The 17,817-nt window shown below is 47.4% G+C and overlaps 7 protein-coding genes across 9 annotated transcripts; 4 read left to right on the top strand and 3 right to left on the bottom strand.

Annotated features, from left to right (window-relative positions):
* Positions 1-70: 70 nt before the first annotated feature.
* On the top strand, positions 71-1,606 carry PV09_01737. 2 transcript variants are annotated; one of them, XM_016354675.1, is made up of 3 exons: positions 71-292; positions 356-1,092; positions 1,280-1,606. In XM_016354675.1, exons 1-2 carry the CDS (start codon positions 158-160, stop codon positions 977-979), a joined length of 759 nt encoding a protein of 252 aa, XP_016217687.1. In that variant the 5' UTR covers positions 71-157; the 3' UTR covers positions 980-1,092; positions 1,280-1,606. The 2 variants fall into 2 exon arrangements, with proteins under 2 accessions (XP_016217687.1, XP_016217686.1); XM_016354674.1 differs by having other exon boundaries at positions 356-1,606.
* PV09_01736 (uncharacterized protein) lies at positions 1,090-5,350 on the bottom strand. The gene is made up of 4 exons (XM_016354673.1): positions 3,348-5,350; positions 2,639-2,981; positions 2,232-2,586; positions 1,090-2,184 (listed from the first exon to the last, which is right to left on the bottom strand). The coding sequence occupies exons 1-4, from the start codon at positions 3,505-3,507 to the stop codon at positions 1,552-1,554; spliced, it is 1,491 nt and encodes a 496-aa protein (XP_016217685.1). The 5' UTR covers positions 3,508-5,350; the 3' UTR covers positions 1,090-1,551.
* Positions 5,351-5,665: 315 nt separating this feature from the next.
* PV09_01735 (uncharacterized protein) lies at positions 5,666-7,970 on the bottom strand. The gene is made up of 3 exons (XM_016354672.1): positions 7,068-7,970; positions 6,828-7,018; positions 5,666-6,779 (listed from the first exon to the last, which is right to left on the bottom strand). Exons 1-3 carry the CDS (start codon positions 7,616-7,618, stop codon positions 5,809-5,811), a joined length of 1,713 nt encoding a protein of 570 aa, XP_016217684.1. The 5' UTR covers positions 7,619-7,970; the 3' UTR covers positions 5,666-5,808.
* A 1,535-nt stretch (positions 7,971-9,505) lies between these two features.
* PV09_01734 (uncharacterized protein) lies at positions 9,506-10,903 on the bottom strand (the record flags this gene model as incomplete). Its single annotated transcript, XM_016354671.1, has 3 exons — positions 9,506-9,640; positions 9,689-10,273; positions 10,868-10,903. 3 exons carry the CDS (start codon positions 10,901-10,903, stop codon positions 9,506-9,508), a joined length of 756 nt encoding a protein of 251 aa, XP_016217683.1.
* A 202-nt stretch (positions 10,904-11,105) lies between these two features.
* Positions 11,106-12,646, top strand: PV09_01733 (uncharacterized protein). The gene is made up of 2 exons (XM_016354670.1): positions 11,106-11,790; positions 11,855-12,646. The coding sequence occupies exons 1-2, from the start codon at positions 11,494-11,496 to the stop codon at positions 12,044-12,046; spliced, it is 489 nt and encodes a 162-aa protein (XP_016217682.1). The 5' UTR covers positions 11,106-11,493; the 3' UTR covers positions 12,047-12,646.
* Positions 12,647-12,999: 353 nt separating this feature from the next.
* PV09_01732 lies at positions 13,000-14,334 on the top strand. 2 transcript variants are annotated; one of them, XM_016354669.1, is made up of 4 exons: positions 13,000-13,315; positions 13,387-13,596; positions 13,654-13,972; positions 14,028-14,334. In XM_016354669.1, the coding sequence occupies exons 1-4, from the start codon at positions 13,007-13,009 to the stop codon at positions 14,153-14,155; spliced, it is 966 nt and encodes a 321-aa protein (XP_016217681.1). In that variant the 5' UTR covers positions 13,000-13,006; the 3' UTR covers positions 14,156-14,334. The 2 variants fall into 2 exon arrangements, with proteins under 2 accessions (XP_016217681.1, XP_016217680.1); XM_016354668.1 differs by having other exon boundaries at positions 13,000-13,352; positions 13,406-13,596.
* Positions 14,335-14,501: 167 nt separating this feature from the next.
* PV09_01731 (uncharacterized protein) lies at positions 14,502-17,762 on the top strand. The gene is made up of 4 exons (XM_016354667.1): positions 14,502-15,361; positions 15,417-15,949; positions 16,005-17,444; positions 17,501-17,762. Exons 1-4 carry the CDS (start codon positions 15,231-15,233, stop codon positions 17,704-17,706), a joined length of 2,310 nt encoding a protein of 769 aa, XP_016217679.1. The 5' UTR covers positions 14,502-15,230; the 3' UTR covers positions 17,707-17,762.
* The last annotated feature ends 55 nt before the right edge of the window (positions 17,763-17,817 follow it).

Here is a 17,817-nt window from a genome sequence, read left to right as displayed (position 1 = left end):
GTCAGGCAGTGGACCCTGTCCCGCGCGAAAAGCACCGGCGTGTTTTTTTTTTTTTCGACGGCGGCAATAAGCCATTTTGAGAACACCAAGGCCATCCTCGCAGCGCAAAAACCTAGACTCCTGCTCCCTGAGGAGAGAGGGAAACCCCGAATTTAAAATGTCTGCGCCTGCGAACCTCCCTCATGGCGAGCAGGATGATGTATCAGGCGAAGCTCTCATCACGTCCTCGGACCCGGAGCACCCAGCAAATCTCATTCCGGATCTTTGCCGCAACTTCTATAGCTTAGGATGGGTATGCTTCGAGGAAACTGTATCTGCGTCACATGTTATATAATCTTCTGATACGCTATCCTAGGTGACGGGTACTGGTGGCGGCACGTCCATTCGTGACACAAGCACGGGCAACATCTACATCGCGCCCAGCGGTGTCCAAAAGGAACGTATGAAGGCTACTGACCTCTTTGTTCTGGCTTACCCGGCCAAAAAGTACCTCCGCAAACCGCAAAACCTTAAACCTTCTCAATGCACGCCGCTTTTCCTAGCTGCGTTTGACCGCGGAGCCGGCTGCTGCATACACACCCATTCTCAGTGGGCCGTCCTTATCACATTGCTTGTAGAAAAGCAGTTTGGACCTGATGCTTGCTTCGAAATTGAGCACCTCGAACAGATTAAAGGCATCGCAAAGGGTAGAGGCAAGCCGGGTGCTCTAAGTTACTGGGACCGGTTGCGTGTACCGATCATTGAGAACACTGCACACGAGGAGGATCTGACAGAGAGTTTGGAAGCAGCCATGGAAAAATTTCCCGACAGTTATGCTGTGCTGGTGCGAAGGCATGGCGTGTATGTGTGGGGCGATAACGTGCACAAGGCGAAAACTATGTGTGAAAGCTTCGATTACATCTTTCAGCTCGCGGTGGAGATGCATAAACTGGGCCTGCCGTGGGTACGGGATGACAAGTCCGGACTGGTAGAGGGATGAGCAACTCCAGGCACGGTTACGGCTACAAAAAGATTTCTAAGGGCGGGCATGTTAACAACTGCGTTCACGAAAATCATGGCAGAAGATGAGAAAACCACAGAAAGCGGTAGAAGGTAAGAAGCAATTCGCTTGTCATGAACCTAGGCCTGTTGATTTATCCACGAGCACATACAATGATCGTACCCCATTGGGTTGAGATTGTGGGCTCTCGCATTGCCTCCAAAGCAAACCCTTTGTGCACATGCGGCCCTTTTCCTTTCCAACGCCAAACTTGCTAGCTAATGTAGCCCCACGGACAAGTTCGCGAACGAAGTACCGGCCTCCTAAATGGCCCCAAAATGCACAGGACCTGAAAGAACCTAGATGTGAAGGATAGCTATGAAAAGCCCCCTGCAGCAAAATAAGCTGCAAAAATGTACAACTCCGAATGCGAGATGGGAAATATGATCCCTAGCACTTGTTAACTAGATACTGTTCCAAGATCGAGAAGATATGAGGTACGAAAGCAGCTCCAAGTAGCTGCTCTTGCGAAGCCGGGCGCAAAGATGAAGGCAAGGAAAGAGCTTTGACGCCTAAGCTGCTGCCTGCTCCACTTGCGCCACTGGCTCTGCTGATTTTGTCTCTGGACCTTCTGGTGTCCCCTCTTTCTTTGACTCGTCCACAGCTGAAGATTGCTCTGGTGACTCCGTAGGCTTATGCTCCTCAACCTGTTCCTTCCCATCGTCTTTGACACCGTTCGTTGCAGGTGGCACAGGTGTGCCTGTGGTATCCTCCAATTGCTTGCCCCAGCTAGCCAGGATGTCTTGCGCGCGCTTCTTGAACTGAAACTCGTGCTCGCGTGGAATAGTTGCAAGCTTGATGATTGCTTTGAGAACCTTGTTGATCTTGGTAGTTTTTATGATGGAGCCGTCAAGATCTCTGTAATTCTCGAGCGTCTTCATATGCCCATGCATACCTGGCATCTCACTCTCCTCTGGCGGCTTGTCACGCGAAAGGAAGCCTTTTTGCAATCTATGGCGAAGAAACAGTATTGTCTTCTGCATTTTCTCATGTGCCTCTTCTGGAGTCTCCTGTGCGGCTGGCTTTGGCGACTCGACTGTCTTGCCATCCTTCTTCTTTTGCTTCTTTGTCTTAGTTGCGCTATCAGCTGGTGTCTCCTTCTCTTGAGGTGGTTTAATCTTCAGCTTTTTTGGTGTTTTTAATGGCTATTACAGTGTTAGCGAGATCCTGATATAAGCGTAGCTGCACTAACCTTGCCATCGGCATCTATCTCGTCGTCCTTCGGAGCTTTGCGTTTCTTTTCCTTCTTGCCCTTCGATTCGGCTTCGGCTTCCGCATCGGCCATTTCTACGTCTTCCGCAGCCTTTTTAGCGGCAGCCTCCTCGCGCAGACGCTCCTCTTCGGCGGCAGCCTCCTGTTCAGCAGCTAATAACCTTTCGGCTTCGGCTAGCATATCCTTGAAGTAAGCAAGGTCGTGGCCCTCAGCTGCGACTTGATACGCGGCCCATAGAGATTTCGGCTGCAGTGGTTTCTTGCTGTGCTCTTCTATGATCTTCTTGGCCTCCTCGACACTGAACGGGCGCAGATCAGTGTTGACATGCCAGGAGCTACATAGAGTTCTTAGCAGGTTGAAAACAATAATGTCCAAACAAAACTTACAACTCGTTCGTGCCCAGGAACATGATCGGATATCGACGGTCACGAGCGTTTTTTCCACCGGGAAGGAAATCCTCACGGTATGAGCCATCAGGACGCATAGCACTTACGGGACGCTTGCTCAGGAGAGTCTCCGGGAGCATATCTTCGTCGCAAATAATACACGGCCAATTCTTATAGCCTTTCATGACAGCAAGCCAAAGCTCGCCGGGTTGGACATCGAGATTTAGGTCGATCTTAGATTGTTTACGGTTGAGTTTTTTGCCTTTGCTCTCTGGTAAAGTGCCTGTGGACTTGCGCTTGTCCTTCTTGGATGATGCTGCACCATTGGTAGGGGGAACAGCGCCTGGAATACACGTTAGAATCGTCAAAAACTCCAGCCAAGAATCAGAAATTTCGCGTTTGTGAATGGGGAGCTCGTAGATTACGCCTTAGATTGGATCGCACAGTGCTTGAAGCTCGCGCGCCGACAAGCATTTGCCCACTAGGCTTGACTCCGAGACGGGCGGTCATAGTTTTAAGCATCACACTATCGAGGATATCGTTGTGCCTGAAAATATCTACCCATCGCAAGAATTGCTTGATGCCATCTCTTTTACGCTAAATTGCGTCTGTAGTTGTATACTATTGAGACTGGTCGAGGGCGAGATGCGTCGCAATCTGGCATATTACGAACATGTGGATCGCGACACTAGAAACTGATCACACTTACTATCCTCTGTCGCCTTCTTTCCTGGCTCATCACCTGTCGCTGGTGCGTCGGAGGTCACGGCCGGAGGCGCGGTAGCGGACGCGTCTGTGGTCGAAGATGCGCTAGGTTGTTCAGCAGGCTCATTAGTTGCTGGCGTGGGTGCAGACGCGACATCAGCCATTGCGTTGGTGAGAAGAGTTGTGTGCAAGGTGGTTATATGGATATCACGCAAGGCGTGGACGCGTCACGACGGTTGCGTCAGAGGGCGAAGTCAACACAGGTCGTACTAGCGCTCGGGCGACTGCTCGCGATAGGGGAAGTAAACGAGAAGTGGTTAACACAATGAAGTTGATGGGATTGTCGCGTTTGTGATGCGGCAGTGTGTTGAGTGGGTGGGAGGTTGTTGCAAAGAAATTGGTCGAGAGGTGCTTTTCATTGATGCCTGACTAAGGCAGCACCCATCGGTGGTGTCTCTGTTCCTCAGACAAAGCCAAAATCCAGTAGCAAAGCTGGAAGACAACCAGAAAGTAAGTCGCTTTGAAATTCAGAAGGTGTGCTTTATTAGAGCTCAAGCTACTTTCCAAGCTTGTTTCTGTAATTATTGAACGTCGTTGTGGCTTTATCCGCGCCTCTGTTGTGCCGGTCTAGGTGACTGCCAGGTGCAGCCCCGGCGACCTACCCAGGCTGAGCATGACTTCCCCGCTTCGAGTCTGTGCTTCCACAACAGCGCTGAAAGCCTGTGAACCATGTGCGCTGAGTCCAAATACTGCATTCGTTGGTTTCCACCGCCTCCGGAGGCGCATTAGGTGAATCAGCACAGAGTTTGACGTACGCTTCATCGGGTTTGCCGGAGCTAATCCACCCTAGGCACCGATGGATGGCTTCGAGAGTCTTTGGTGGAAACCTGTGCTGCGCGAAAACACAAGCCAATCCAGAGATCGTGCATGTTTTTCACAACGGCCTGGCCCTTATGCTTGGAATAATACACATCAAAGAATAATGTTTCTGATCCCTGCAGGAAGTAAGTTCTACTCGTCCGCTCCACGCAAAATCACCACAAAAAGCGTGTGAATGGCAGATAGTATCGTCGCCGAGCCGCGCAATAGCCACTGAAAGCAATGCTGGCTGATGTTCATAGCGCAATGTCCACGATAGATGCACCTACGCTGAGGCGAGGTCACATACATGTCCAAGCTCTTTTCGACGTTTTCACTAACACATCCGCTTATGCACTAAGCGCAATAACCAGTCGACTTACGAGGATCGTTTTGGCGAAGATGCCTGCCATGCACGTTCCTGTTAAGCACAATTTGCGCTGCTTCGAATCTATTAAGTGAACGAGACCAGTTCGTTGAAGAAAACGCCAGGCGCCACGTAAAATATCAGATATATTGAGGCCCGCGGACATGAAATCCTGGCTCATACAAGTATTCTGCGAAGAAATGTCCTGTGGCTAGTTGCGTTCATCGCACGACAAGTCATTCTCTGCCTTAGTGACTCACAAGTGTTTGCATAATCAAGATATTACCATTCCAGGTTTTCATGGATGTTGGCAAATCTGCCCCAACTTCCAGTATGTTGCTCTTTTGTATCGCTGGTTCTCGTCTCTTCTTAAGACCAGACGTAGCTGGATTTCCCAGCACCATACATGGCGACTAAATTGACGGAAGGAGGAAGAGGAGGTGGTACTAGAGGACGGTTGAAATCGAGGCGTACATATCGCGGAAGGAATTAAGTTGATTGCTGCTGACTTTGCTTATCTCTTTTTTTGGTGCAACCCAGCGCATTTCCTAGCAATTTAAACTTCCGACGGCATAGAGTCCCCGAAAATTATGATCGACTCCTTTCATGGCGTACCATAGATGGACGTAAGGATGTCGGCGTCTTCGTCGTCGTCGTTGTGGAGAAGGTCAGGGTGATTGCGTTCTGTACAGCTTCGAGTGACTACTGAACGGTAACAATGCTATCTTTCAAGCCTCTCAATTGTCTTGATGATGCACGAGACGAGATTCGGTGATGCCATCGAAGACCAAGAGTTGAGATGCTGGCAAGAAAATCGCTGGGAAGAAGTGGAGTGACTTTCCTTGCCTTAGCGCCCAAGGCATATCGCATTGGCCCTTGTGACATTTCTGGAGTTCGCGTATATCGATCCGACAAAGAGCACTCACTTTCACATTTTTCTTTATTCTCAATTGCAGGTAGTCTCTCAAATGGAGGTGTAGAAAATCTCATCTCTTTTTGAGTTGTTAATCACTTCAAAGTCGCATTTGTTCACCGGGCAATTACTCAATCTTAGGCTTATATTGGCCATACTCTTTCTGAGATAAGGATTAACTATGCTCTAGTGTTATCTAAATTTCCATCTACATCTTATCTTGTTAAAATAATATTACAACATCATATAAAACCATTACATCAGCAGGCAAGTCGCCAGTCCTTCACTATACCCATTATAATACTTCGATCTAATTCTACTAACTCTTTAAGTGGCTGCCTTGCTTTCCTCCTCATCAGCGTGCTTTTCCTTGTGCTTGAAACTTTGCTCCGTCTCAAGCGCCCTGTCAAGTGGGAGAGCTTCGGTCCATAAACTAATGATGAAGGCTACGCCAGCCAAAGCAGTCATGACTATCCAGACCATTTTGTTTGCGTCAACGTATGCCTCTTGGAGAGCATGTTTAACAGGTCCGTCGGCCATCGCTTTTAGAATAGCAACAAGCCCGCTTGCATCTTGAGACCATTCATTAGCATTCGCGGCGATAATTGAACGCTTGAGGATTTCTTTCTTCATTTGGTTTTGGAAAATAACGCCACCAACGGCAACGCCAACTGTCTGACCGGCGCCGCGGAAGAAGCTGAACAAAGTTACAGCATAATCCATGTTTTCGTTTGTCGATGCAGCTTGCACGGCGAGGGCCATTGCGGAGAAAAGAACTCCCGTGCCCAATCCAGAGACCAGATTGAGGAAAATCCAGGCTGGAACGCTTGTACCGATATCTAGAAGAGTGAGCAAGCCCATTCCAAGCACAGTAATGGCCCAACCAGTCCACGTAAAGATAGTATATTTCCCGGTTATCGCGATAGCAATGCCCACGGCCATAGATGCTGGCGCGACCGTGAAGCTTTGCGGGAAGAGAGCAACTCCAGACAGGATAGGGGAATACTCTTTGACTGCCTCGTAATACAGCGGCAGGTAGTACACAATACTCCAAAGTATCATTCCATGGAGAAAAGTAGTTGCGTAGGTCACTGCTGCGGTGCGATGCTTGAGTACGCTCATACGGATGGTTGGTTCGCGGCCACGTCTTTCGAGCCACTCCTCGTAGGCAACAAAACCGATAAGGGCGGCGGCACAAACAAGAAGAGGCACAAGTGTGCGCCAGCTTGACCAAGAGTATTGCACACCTCCCCAAGTGATTGGAATGAGGAATCCGACGGTCGCAGCGACAAAAACAACTATAGCAAGTCAGTTTCTGTCATCGAGCACATCCAAGGGATACTTGCCAGTGCCGATCCAGTCGACCCGCCTCAGCTTCTCAGCAAAGTCGCTTGTTGGGAAATTCAACTTCAAGAAGAGGATGACCATAGTGCCGCCAATGCCAATAAATGGGAGATTGATCCAGAATATCCACCTCCATTCGCCTGCTTGTGCAAGGCCACCTCCGAGCAATGGTCCGATGACTGTTCCAAGCGCCCTTCCGAAAATTAGCTTCAACGCTCGATGATTTCTTCTGTTGAACATACCACATGCTGCTGATAAAAGCAAACCATTTACCTCGTTCTCTCAAGGGCACCATGTCGGTAGAAATGATTTCAGTCAAGGCAATCACTCCACCTCCCCCGATACCCTGAATGGAACGACCCACGAGGATAACAGTGAAATTATTGGCAACTGCTGCTACGATCGCGCCGATGCCGAATAGAACAAGCGACCCAAGGATCAAAGGCTTGCGACCAAAGATGTGACTGAAGTTGCCGAGAACTGGTTGGAAAACGGTGCTTGTTAGCAAAAAACTTGTTCCTGACCAGAAGGCTTCGATCGCACTGCCTCCTAGCGCTTTCGCCATGACAGGCAAAGCAACAGAAAGTGAGGTCGCATCAAGGGCCACCATCAGAGTAACCACGGACAACGATGAGAACGCCAGCTTGAACCGCCAGCCCGGGTTAAACACGGGTAGAGCAGGAGGTGTTGATGTAGAAGTCTGTGATGATCTCGAGCTGACAGGTTCTTCCACTGTCTTTGCCTTCTCCAAGTGAGCTTCAACTGGTGTGCTGAGATTGGCCATGTTTGACATAGTGAGCTGGCACGCGGTGTGCCAACGAGAATATGCAGGTAAGAATGTGGTCCAATGTATACAGATAATGTTGTATTTTTGATGGTTTTGTATTCTATGGTATTTTCAAGAATCCAGTTCATGAAGCTGGTCAACATAAAGAATATATACTTGATGGCAGCATGACGGACGCTGCACACATATAGCGTTACGGCGGGCGGAATGTCCATGGAGTCACACTTCACGCTAAGAAACAAGAAGTCTTCGTTCGTTAAGCCAAGGGGAATATCCGGACACGCCCGTCTTGAATCTCTCCGTCTTGGGCATTTGGAAACCAAATGGCGCGAGGCGGAAGAAACGTGCTTGTGCCATCTTCACGTTATGCAAAGACTTTGCGTGAAGTTTTACGAGTAGTGGGGACAAAATCCAGGGCTCGTATATCGTGAACGAGCAGGCCAATCGCAGCGCAGCATGGATCGGCCCAATATGGCCCTCTTGGCTGGGGCTCGGCGCATTTTTCCTCCGCCCTACACTTGGCCAGACTCGTAACTGACCGTGCGAAAGCCTTTACGAGATGTTTGAGCGACCAACGACCTCAATCCACTATGACATCAGAAAATTCATTTGTAATCGATGTTGCTGCCGTCGGAATCGGGGTCGAGTTCATTTTATAATCGACGTTGCTGCCGTCGGGATCGGAAACGAGAATGCTCTTAAAATACGCTTGCGTCGCTCACACGCGAATGGAGTCTTTCGAATCGAGAGCCAGGCATAGCACTAGTTGATTCTTCATATCATTCATCCAAACCAATAGGTTCCATGTCATAAATGGTCAAAAATGACATACTTTTTTCTTGAAGAATTCCTTTGAACACATTTTCCGATGCTCTTCTCGATTTTAAATCACATCTCGTGCTTAGGAGTGCTCGTCTTTGGTGCCGCAATACAAAATTCTTGAGCTCGAGCTTCTCATAACTGAGCAGCTCTAACCAAGAAGTTCCAGTACTTCTTAAATGACCGTGTAGCAGAAAAGAGAGAAACAAAAAGAGAAAAAGAAGAAAGAAAAAAAGGGGTGGGGTGGGGGCCGGAGCAAGGTACCACATCGCCTACTTCAGTTCGCTTCTTAGAATGCAATCCGTGTTGTGGACTTGACCGAACGTAGAGTCTGCACATTAGGTTGATTTGTTTCGGACAAATATTGAAAAGAAAACTCATCCACATACGTTGACTATAATTCGATCGTTGCCACAAATAGAGTCGGTGCTTCCTAAACTTGAACGGTCAACAAACGTTGCGAATACATAAAATATTCAAGGGAAGGAATCTACGTCTTCAATGATAAAAGCATGCTGTTAATCGTAACCTCATCAGTCCTTGCGCGCGTTTGCTCGTGTAGAGCTGCATATTTTAAACGAATTTTTGTTACACTTTCGTGCTAAGTATCTTTGATCCCACTCGTGTGGATTCGTCAATCCGGTCTTCTTTCCTATTATCAATAAATTAAATACACTGATCCGAGCTGAATAACAGGAGATATATCACCTTGTGGTAGCCAGCGATACGCCACGATTTTTAGCTCATAAAATTTGACGATATCTTCTTATCGAAAGGAGGCTTTTTTTTTCTATCACCTATCATTTTGCCGAAGTTAAAATAACACGAATGGTGTGAATTGTGTGCGTGGGTCATATTTAAGCTTTAAGAACGGGGAGGAGTGTCTGTTGTTCTAAAAAAAAAAAGAGACAGGCATCATTATTGTTTTGACTAGAATTGTGAGATGGTAATATGATGGAAAGGGCCTTGCCGTAGCATTCCATGGGTCTAAGAAATCCGTTGATACCAACAAATTGGATATATCCGATGAAGTTCAAACGCCATGTTCCTCAGTAATTTGCCAGAAACAACACTTTATGTCTGAAGATGCAATAAGCCGACCAAGATGCACATCGTAATGAAAGAAGCGCATGCAAATACGGGCATTGATCGGTCTTCACGCTTAATAGCGGCACGGTCGTGCATCGTAAGATATACCATCGCCAGAACCTGGGTTTGTTAGCCAAGGCATCAATCACTTGCAACAACAGTGCATACCGTCGCAACCAATATCCATGAAGGAAGCAAGTTTCTTGGGTTCTCCCCAGAATTGGAGTACTCCAACACAACATTTGTGCCAACGTAATAGATGAAGCTCGCGGTGATCAGACGGATAATAGATGCAATAGGTGTGTAATGGAAAAGCCATCTGACCATTAGGAGATCCATAGAGAAAAAAGAAACGTAGCCGGAGACAGCACACCATAATGCAGCCACCATGACCTCCACAAACACATAGTCGGGATCACCTTGCTCACTGAAAGCCTTTTGTGTAGTTGGATCTCCAAGGAGGAAAGAAGCCAATTTCCAGAGTATTGGAATGCCAAATCTCAACTCAGGAGCGACGGAGAGCAGACGGCAGAAGAAAAGCCATTTGTGCCAATGTGTTTTAAGGCCCAGTATGACCGCGGCACGTGGATGAAGTCGGCCAGTCGCGTGTTCAGGCGGAGTTGAACTAAGCGCGATGTCTTCCTGTGGGCATGTTGAATACGCGGGTGGATCTGCGTAAGCCGGTGGTTCACCCGTTGGTACGAGATTCAGTGTGTCCTGAGCTTCATCAAGATCGACGGCAAAGTCGTCGACCTGATAGCGATTAGCGGCCAGCAGTGGCAAAAGTGTACGGCGTATTGCTGCCGTAAAGCATTATCAGTGGCACTTTCACTGCTTCCCGAAATTTTATCAGAGGAACAGGTTTCGTTTCGATTTGTACTATCCTTTGTCTTGATAAGTGAGGTCGGAGGGATCAGGGGAACTTGAGTTTAACAGGCGCAAATATCCTAATCGCTAGCGTTGCTGAGAGATCTGTGGATACAAGTGTCTGAATAAAAGGGGCGAGCGGGAACACTTCAGGCAACGAATTTCGACATAGAATCAATGATTGTGCACGGCATGGAAACTATGCAGCTGAAGTATCACGAGCCCATGCTGCATCAAACTTGAGGTGGGGGACTGCCTTGGACCAAGCGTCAATCCCATCATTCCTTGATCATATCTTGCAGAACGACGTATTATTGGGTTGGAATTGACTTTATATCGAAAGAAAGATACCTAGATAGAGGCTTACGAAGAATATAGGCCCCATAATTTTGTATTGCGTTACACGTGACAAAATGCCGATTTCATCCCCACGTCATGTCCATAGTGATAGCTAGGGGTATGAATATAGTCAAAGTATACTTGATGGCCTTCCTTCAGCACCAGCTCCTCGGACATTTACTGAGTGTACGTCGTGTGCATGGTTATGTCAAGCGGTACACAGTGGACCGTATCTATCTCAGAACCAGAAGAGGAATTGCCAATCTATGTCCTCAAGCGTTCCGAAGCGCAAGGCGACAAGGGCGTTCTGCAATGCGGAACATCAGCTATTGGGCGCGTGTTCGGCCTGTACGATCTAACCTCAAAAGGACTTGTTTGGCTATTCAACGCATGTTCATTCTTTATTGTGTCGACGGACTCTGTTCGCTATGCTCAAATTCCTGCTGTGATCGATTGAACACACTCGTATCCCGCAAGCAACCCAGCTATCATTCAGCAGCGTACGAGATTCTATAGCTCCTCTGACTTGTGGCCTAGTGGGCCAGAAGTCTCATTCAATTACAACGAAGGATTATCTGCCCAAGGTTATCCTTGCCTGATTAAAACTGATAACTAGTTCTTATAACTTTGTCCTAATCCGAGCAGTTCAACCACTGTTGCGTTGACTTTGCCACGAGACAGCTCAGTCCCCTCCTCTCGGTCTGAAGAGTTGAACGAAATCTTCGTTTCAGTAGGAGAGACCTCCATAACAACATCAATCGCCAAATATGTCCACAGGAACCAGTGTGTCTATGCCAATCAGGGATGATGGAGGATCCCCAACTCCCACCTTTGTGAAGCATTCAACGACAAATCCCGCACCTGTACATCCATTTATCGACACTTCGATTCCATCCATAAATTCCGGCGCACCAGTTGAATTGGACAGCACTCCAGTCTCTCCCGTTGCTCGGAAGGAAAGCTGGAAAGTGCATTCCACAGGCACGGCAGCGTCCTCCAACTGCGACACAAAAGGGCACGAAGATTTGAATGAGACGCTGGGCAGGGATGAGAGTATAAAACAGGTGCGTATTGGTCGTGTCGGTCTCGGTTTCGAGCAACCAAATTGAAGCTAAGACCGTTCGCCAGAGGCGAGAACAATTGCTGCGAGAGCGGCAGAAAGACCCAGGTGTTCTAGTCGATATTCCGGGCACTCCTGGTCCTGAGGAATACGGAATCGCACAAGCAGGATTTCGAGAGGTTGTTGCACGACGATCCTCCGTAACTGGTGTAACTCCGAAAGAAGTAGCAGCGATGGCAGAAGAAGATGCCAAGTCATAAGTTAGCAAGCAGCAATGTTTTCGAGGCCTTTCAAATGCACTATCTAAATGGAAAAATCGCGATTCGAGCACATTCTTAGTGCGCTGGCTCTCAAGTTGAGGGTTGAATGAGGTCTTATTCGGGTAAGTTAACCAGTTAATTTGTGGCTCACTAATGCGCATCCTCTCTCTGCTGGACTCTGAGACACTGCACTTTGCGCTTCCGCCTTATAGCTTGAGCATCTATCGACAACAGACTAGATCGTCCTATCTTGGCAAAACTCTTTTCAAATCGATTCAAGAAGGTTATGAATTTGTGACGTTGAACTACGAGTGGACACGGAGAAGGTCATTTTCACACCGTTTTCTGTTTGTGGACGTATACACAAGACTCTGGGACGAGTTCTGCGTAAGCTATATGCTCGTTACTCTCTCATGACAGTTTTAGCGTTCTTGTATGTTCAGACGAATAACTGAAAATAAAATAAATTCGACTGTTGTAGCTAATCTTTCTCATATGAGCTAATTCTGTTGGCCCCAAGCTCCATCAGAACGCCAATTACTTTACTTAAGATGTGCTATCATTTCATTGTTTGTATAAAGATGCACAGTTCAAATTGATTTATTTTAGACGACAATTGGAAATGCGTTTCTTATAAAATTCGCGTTATTAGCAGAATAACGTCTAGATTTTTCTCGACGGACAAGATTCTACAATTTGAATTCGGAAAAGATCATTCCGATGATAATGCGCCGAGTTCTTTCCCTAATTTCTTGACCTTGGAGATACTTGATTTTCAAAGTACCTACCATGAACACTGAATATATTTCATTGCCCTGGATGTTGACGAACTAGGGCTACTAAGATGATGAAGTGGTCTTGTTCCATTGTGCCACGATCATGTGACATAGCTGGTCCAAGCTTGAATCTCGAAAGATAGTCACTTCATGCAAGCATCTGCGTATTCTGCGTCCACAGACCATGTTATTCTCAAGATGTGCCTCTAGGCACGCTAAGAGCTCAATAGACGCACTATGCAAAGTATTTGAGATTCCCACACGATTTCGACAGCCAGCGTCCGGAGCGTTTCGATCAACTCATTCCTTACACGGCAAACGTGCAACCATAGAAAGCCACCATGCATCAATTCCGGCCCTGTCAACGTCTTTTCGAAGCACAATAAGATACCAAATACGTCCGCTTTCAATAAATAGGAGGATGCTCATAGAATTGAAACCACAAGGACGCCTCAAGACGATGGAGCAGATAAAGTCAAGAGCAAATCTAGGGGTACTGAAGATCTCCTATGGGCAAGCACTTTTTAGAGGTGCGTTATGACAATCGCTGACACATGCATACAGCCTTTGACGTTGAAGGCAGCACTTCTTTTCGTTTTCGCTGGCGTCGCAATGGTGTTCTACTTCCGTGAGGAAAGAGCGAGACTTGAGAGGCAGAAGATCGCAGAGCAGACCAAAGGAATGGGCAAACCGAAAGTTGGTGGTCCTTTCAAGCTACTTGATCACAACGGAAATCCGTACACGAGTGAGAATTTGAAAGGCAAATATGCTCTGGTATGTTATAATGACTTTATGGGTCAACAATGCAGCGATTAACATGGTTTGCCATAGGTCTACTTTGGTTTCACACATTGCCCAGATATCTGCCCGGATGAATTGGACAAGATGGCCGAAATGATCGATGGGGTGAAAGCAGAATGCGGAGATGTTCTCACTCCAATCATGATCACCTGTGATCCTGCGCGCGACACTCCAGCCGTGCTGAAACCATATATCAAGGAATTTCATCCTGACCTGATAGGTCTAACGGGGGATTGGGAGTCAATCAAACAGACTTGTAAAGAGTATCGTGTATACTTCTCTACGCCGCCGAACGTTAAGCCTGGCCAAGACTATCTGGTTGACCACAGCATTTACTTTTATCTTATGGGTAAGCCCATCTACTATGTAATCTCTGAGGTTTTATCACTGACCCATTCACGCAGATCCAGAAGGTGACTTTGTGGAAGCCATTGGGCGAAATTTCACCGCGGAGCAGGCTGTGAAAGTGATATGCGACCACATAAAAGACTGGACAGGCCCTTTGGACCGGCAACCAAGAAAAATTGATTAAATCTTTGTCGTTGTGTACAACTACAAGCTATGTAAAATAATCTTGTACAACAATATGTTTACACCAGGACGTTAGGAGTCAACTAGCTTAGAAACTCCACTTAAGTAATGAGGTTCGCGCTAAGCTTCACACCCCCCAATATCTCTGTGCTAAGGGTAGAATTATAAACGTTATGTTGGTCATTGTGAAAATGTCTAGGACAGTTCTCGCTCTCCACTCGCGGCCCGCATTCTACCAAAGACTGGGATTGAATAGCTTCTCCCGTTTAGGTTTAGTGCAACCTTCGTGCAACGTCTCACTTGGGAAGTGGCCTCCGGATTATTCGAATTGGCTACCACATCAGAATCAGGCCTTCCTTCAATTTATTATATATTATATCTGATTCTAAGGTATCATAGTCCGTAGAAGGCTGGTGTGGCCGTTCTCACGACGCTGCAGTCGGCACAACTCTTATTTGAAGCCACTAAACACGACTTTGTTGTCTGCATGGCGTACTTCGTGATCTCCTTGTCTTTCAACCCTTAACGAGAAAGCTTGACGATAAAGAGCGTGGATTTTATGGGCGATTTGAACGTCTTTCGTTGATACTAGCCGTGGTTAAAGCCTTTGGGACTGCGAAACTTTCTTTGCGTTGACCCTGAAAAGCGCCCTCCAACAAGTGGTCCATTCAACGTCATACCAGACCATCGATTATTCGACATTTGACCAACCTGAAATCTGAAGCTGCAGCACATCAAGCATTTACACAGATAATTTGGTGCCTTAAATGGGCTGGCCCATTGGTCCCAGATCGTAGCAGCCGTCTGATCGATCAAGAAGGGTCGCATATCACAACTGGACCACATTTTGGTAGGAAGCACGAAGCTTCGACATTTTGGATTTGCTGGCGTCTCACCTTCGATATTGAAAATACGCGCCTGTCTGTTTTTCCTCACGAAGAAGGAACTGGATAGATAACGCTGTCTACCAAAAAGTAGCTCATCATCGGCATGCTGCCGTTGGGAGGGTGTGTTGCCGTTGGTGGACTGTATAACCTGTGATTCTTGGCCGTGTGGAATTACTGACGTATTAAATCATGATGGATGTCGATATGCAAGAAGGCTCTGAGAGCGTTCCGCTCCTTGATATTGCTTTGAGGCAGAGCTTGGATTCGAGGGACAGCATGGACTCTTCAGAAGGGAAAATCTATGACCTGCGGGCGATCGGGTAAGTTCTCATCACATGATAGATCCATATTAGACTCTATGCTCATACATCCCAGTCCTGTGTACGATGATAAAGATGGTGGCCGCCCAGTCGAAGCTGCAGAGTCATGTGAAAATGATGAATACAAAAGCGTTGAGGTTGATGAGGAAGACGCCTTCGCCAAAGATCCATTCGTACCATTCAATGAACTTCCTGAGGAGGAAAATTGGGTACTCACCTTCCGTGCTGTCTTCATTGGTCTCTGCTGCGGTGCCATTGTCAACGCGTCAAATGTTTATCTCGGCCTAAAGTCAGGATGGACTTTTGGCGCTAATCTCTTTGGTGCCATTGCCGGTTTTGCGATCATTAAGTCATTCTCAACCATGTTTGCGGAGAACTTCCCTATTCTGGGTGGAGCCTTCGGTCCAAGAGAGAACAACATAGTACAAACAGCTGCAATGGCGTCTGGCGGTCTTTCTAATGTCTTTGTCTCCGCCTACCCTGCACTGTACCAACTTGGATTAATGAACACACCCGAAGAGGACTTTTGGAGAATCGTCTCTTTGACTGCTGTAGGCGGCTACTTCGGATTCTTCTTTGCAACTCCATGTAAGCCTAAAGCCTCGTTCCCTGTTGACCGAAGCCTAAGCTCATTGCATTTTAGTGCGAAAGTTTTTTATTATCTACGTAGCACGCGAGTTGCGCCTCGTCTTCCCGTCCGCATCAGCAACAGCTCTTACTATACGGAGCATGCATGATGCTGTTCGGGGTGCAAGTATTGGTAAAATGAAGATGAAGGCTATGGGAATTGCTTTTTCTTCTGCAATGATCATTCGCGTTGTCTCCCAGTACGCCCTTGGTATTCTTTGGGAGTGGCACTTCTTCTGGTGGTTTCACGTCTGGGGTCATTACAGGACCGTTGCCATAGCCGTCGAGAACTGGGGTTGGTTTGTCCAGTTCACTCCAGCCTTTATTGGGTCCGGCATGCTCGTCGGTCTGAACGTATCCATTTCATTCTTTGCGGGCTCCGTCATTGCATGGGGTATCATTGGCCCCCTTCTGGTGCACTACGAAGTAGCATTTGGCAAGCTTCGGCAACCTGAAGAATACGGTGTGGTCAACTTCGCATCGTTCAGTCCTCCATTCTCAAGCAAAGAGACACCCTCTCCACGATACTGGCTTTTGTGGCCTGGGGTTCTAGCCATGATCACTATCTCATTCACTGAACTTCTATTGCAGTGGCGTATAATCTTCTTTGCGTTTAAAGCAGCCAGCAAGGGCGTCGGCAAGGGCATCTATAAGTTGGGGTCGAAGCTCGGAAAAGATTTTAGCTTCCTTCGAAAGGCCACTGAGCAGGAAACCAGAGATCTCGTCGAGGATCCCGCCGAAGATACAGAACTACCTCAGATGTGGATGTGGGGACCTGGTCTCATCGTGACTATCATCGCCATGTGCATCGTCATGAGCGTTCAGTACGAAATGCCCCTTGGAATGTCACTTCTCTCAATATTCCTGGCTTTCTTCTTTTCCTTTCTTGCAATACAGTGCACAGGCGTCACCGATATTACACCACTCACAGCCGCATCAAAAGCATCGCAGATTATTCTCGGCGGCGCAACAAAGGGCGAACATTGGACTATAGAGCATTCCCAACGTCTTAACCTTCTTGGGGGCGCTCTGGCAAACATGGGAGCTAATCAGTCTACTGATCTAACTGCTGATTTTCGAACTGGTTTCTTGCTCCGAACACCACCAATCCAGCAATGGCTTGCCCAAGGTGTGGGCACTCTTGTTGCTGTGTTTGTTGCACCGGTTATGTTTAGGTTGTTCATGAAAGCGTATCCGTGCATCATCAGAATGGATGACGAGTGTCCCTTCACTTACCCATCAGTCGCTGCTTGGCGTGCTGTTGCTATTGCGGTTACTGATCCGACGTTTCCCATTCCCCCATCCAGTGCATACTTCTCTGTGGCTTTTGCCGTTTTCGGATCTTTCATGGTTCTTCTTAAGCAGTACGCCTGGCGCGGAAAGCTCGAGTGGATGAAGGCGTATCACCCAAATATGATGTGTATTGCCCTTGCTTTTGTTCTTCCACAAACATACTGTAAGTCTTATTCTTCTGTGGTTTCCAAAGAAACATAATGCTGACATTCTTCACAGATGGCACCGCAATGGTCATTGGCGCACTCATTTCCCATTTCTGGCAGAAGAAAAAGCCAAAACATTATGAGACCTTTGGATATGCTATTGCAGCAGGTTTTATTGCAGGCGAGGGTATCGGCGGAGTCATCAATGCTGTCTTCCAAGTCGTTGGTATTGATGGTGACAAGTATGGTTCAACCATCGCGTGCCCTATATCCTGCTAGGTAGAGGCCTGTGGATATGTATAAACTATGAGAAATGCCTAGACAATCGATATTTTTACCTCACGATATACGTATGTAAGACGTGATACCTTTATCCTAGAAGCCAGAGCA

The sequence above is a fragment of the Verruconis gallopava genome (assembly GCF_000836295.1).
Source record: "Verruconis gallopava strain CBS 43764 unplaced genomic scaffold supercont1.4, whole genome shotgun sequence".
Taxonomy (NCBI): domain Eukaryota; kingdom Fungi; phylum Ascomycota; class Dothideomycetes; order Venturiales; family Sympoventuriaceae; genus Verruconis; species Verruconis gallopava.
Note: the sequence above shows the minus strand (reverse complement) of the source record. Positions and strands in the feature narration are given on the sequence as shown.

Bases quoted from the DNA above. Each gene is read 5' to 3' on its own strand.
- PV09_01737 (XM_016354675.1), top strand. From the start codon at position 158: ATGTCTGCGCCTGCGAACCTCCCTCATGGCGAGCAGGATGATGTATCA. The intron at 293-355 runs GTATGCTTCGAG...ACGCTATCCTAG, and splicing joins ACTTCTATAGCTTAGGATGG to GTGACGGGTACTGGTGGCGG.
- PV09_01736 (XM_016354673.1), bottom strand. From the start codon at position 3,507: ATGGCTGATGTCGCGTCTGCACCCACGCCAGCAACTAATGAGCCTGCT. The intron at 2,982-3,347 runs GTAAGTGTGATC...CGTGTATTCCAG, and splicing joins AAAGAAGGCGACAGAGGATA to GCGCTGTTCCCCCTACCAAT. The intron at 2,185-2,231 runs GTTAGTGCAGCT...ACACTGTAATAG, and splicing joins AGATAGATGCCGATGGCAAG to CCATTAAAAACACCAAAAAA.
- PV09_01735 (XM_016354672.1), bottom strand. From the start codon at position 7,618: ATGTCAAACATGGCCAATCTCAGCACACCAGTTGAAGCTCACTTGGAG. The intron at 7,019-7,067 runs GTATGTTCAACA...AATTTTCGGAAG, and splicing joins GCTTTTATCAGCAGCATGTG to GGCGCTTGGAACAGTCATCG. The intron at 6,780-6,827 runs GCAAGTATCCCT...GACTTGCTATAG, and splicing joins GGTCGACTGGATCGGCACTG to TTGTTTTTGTCGCTGCGACC.
- PV09_01733 (XM_016354670.1), top strand. From the start codon at position 11,494: ATGTCCACAGGAACCAGTGTGTCTATGCCAATCAGGGATGATGGAGGA. The intron at 11,791-11,854 runs GTGCGTATTGGT...ACCGTTCGCCAG, and splicing joins GGGATGAGAGTATAAAACAG to AGGCGAGAACAATTGCTGCG.
- PV09_01732 (XM_016354668.1), top strand. From the start codon at position 13,007: ATGTTATTCTCAAGATGTGCCTCTAGGCACGCTAAGAGCTCAATAGAC. The intron at 13,353-13,405 runs GTGCGTTATGAC...CGTTGAAGGCAG, and splicing joins TGGGCAAGCACTTTTTAGAG to CACTTCTTTTCGTTTTCGCT. The intron at 13,973-14,027 runs GTAAGCCCATCT...CCATTCACGCAG, and splicing joins CATTTACTTTTATCTTATGG to ATCCAGAAGGTGACTTTGTG.
- PV09_01731 (XM_016354667.1), top strand. From the start codon at position 15,231: ATGATGGATGTCGATATGCAAGAAGGCTCTGAGAGCGTTCCGCTCCTT. The intron at 15,950-16,004 runs GTAAGCCTAAAG...ATTGCATTTTAG, and splicing joins ATTCTTCTTTGCAACTCCAT to TGCGAAAGTTTTTTATTATC. The intron at 17,445-17,500 runs GTAAGTCTTATT...CATTCTTCACAG, and splicing joins TGTTCTTCCACAAACATACT to ATGGCACCGCAATGGTCATT.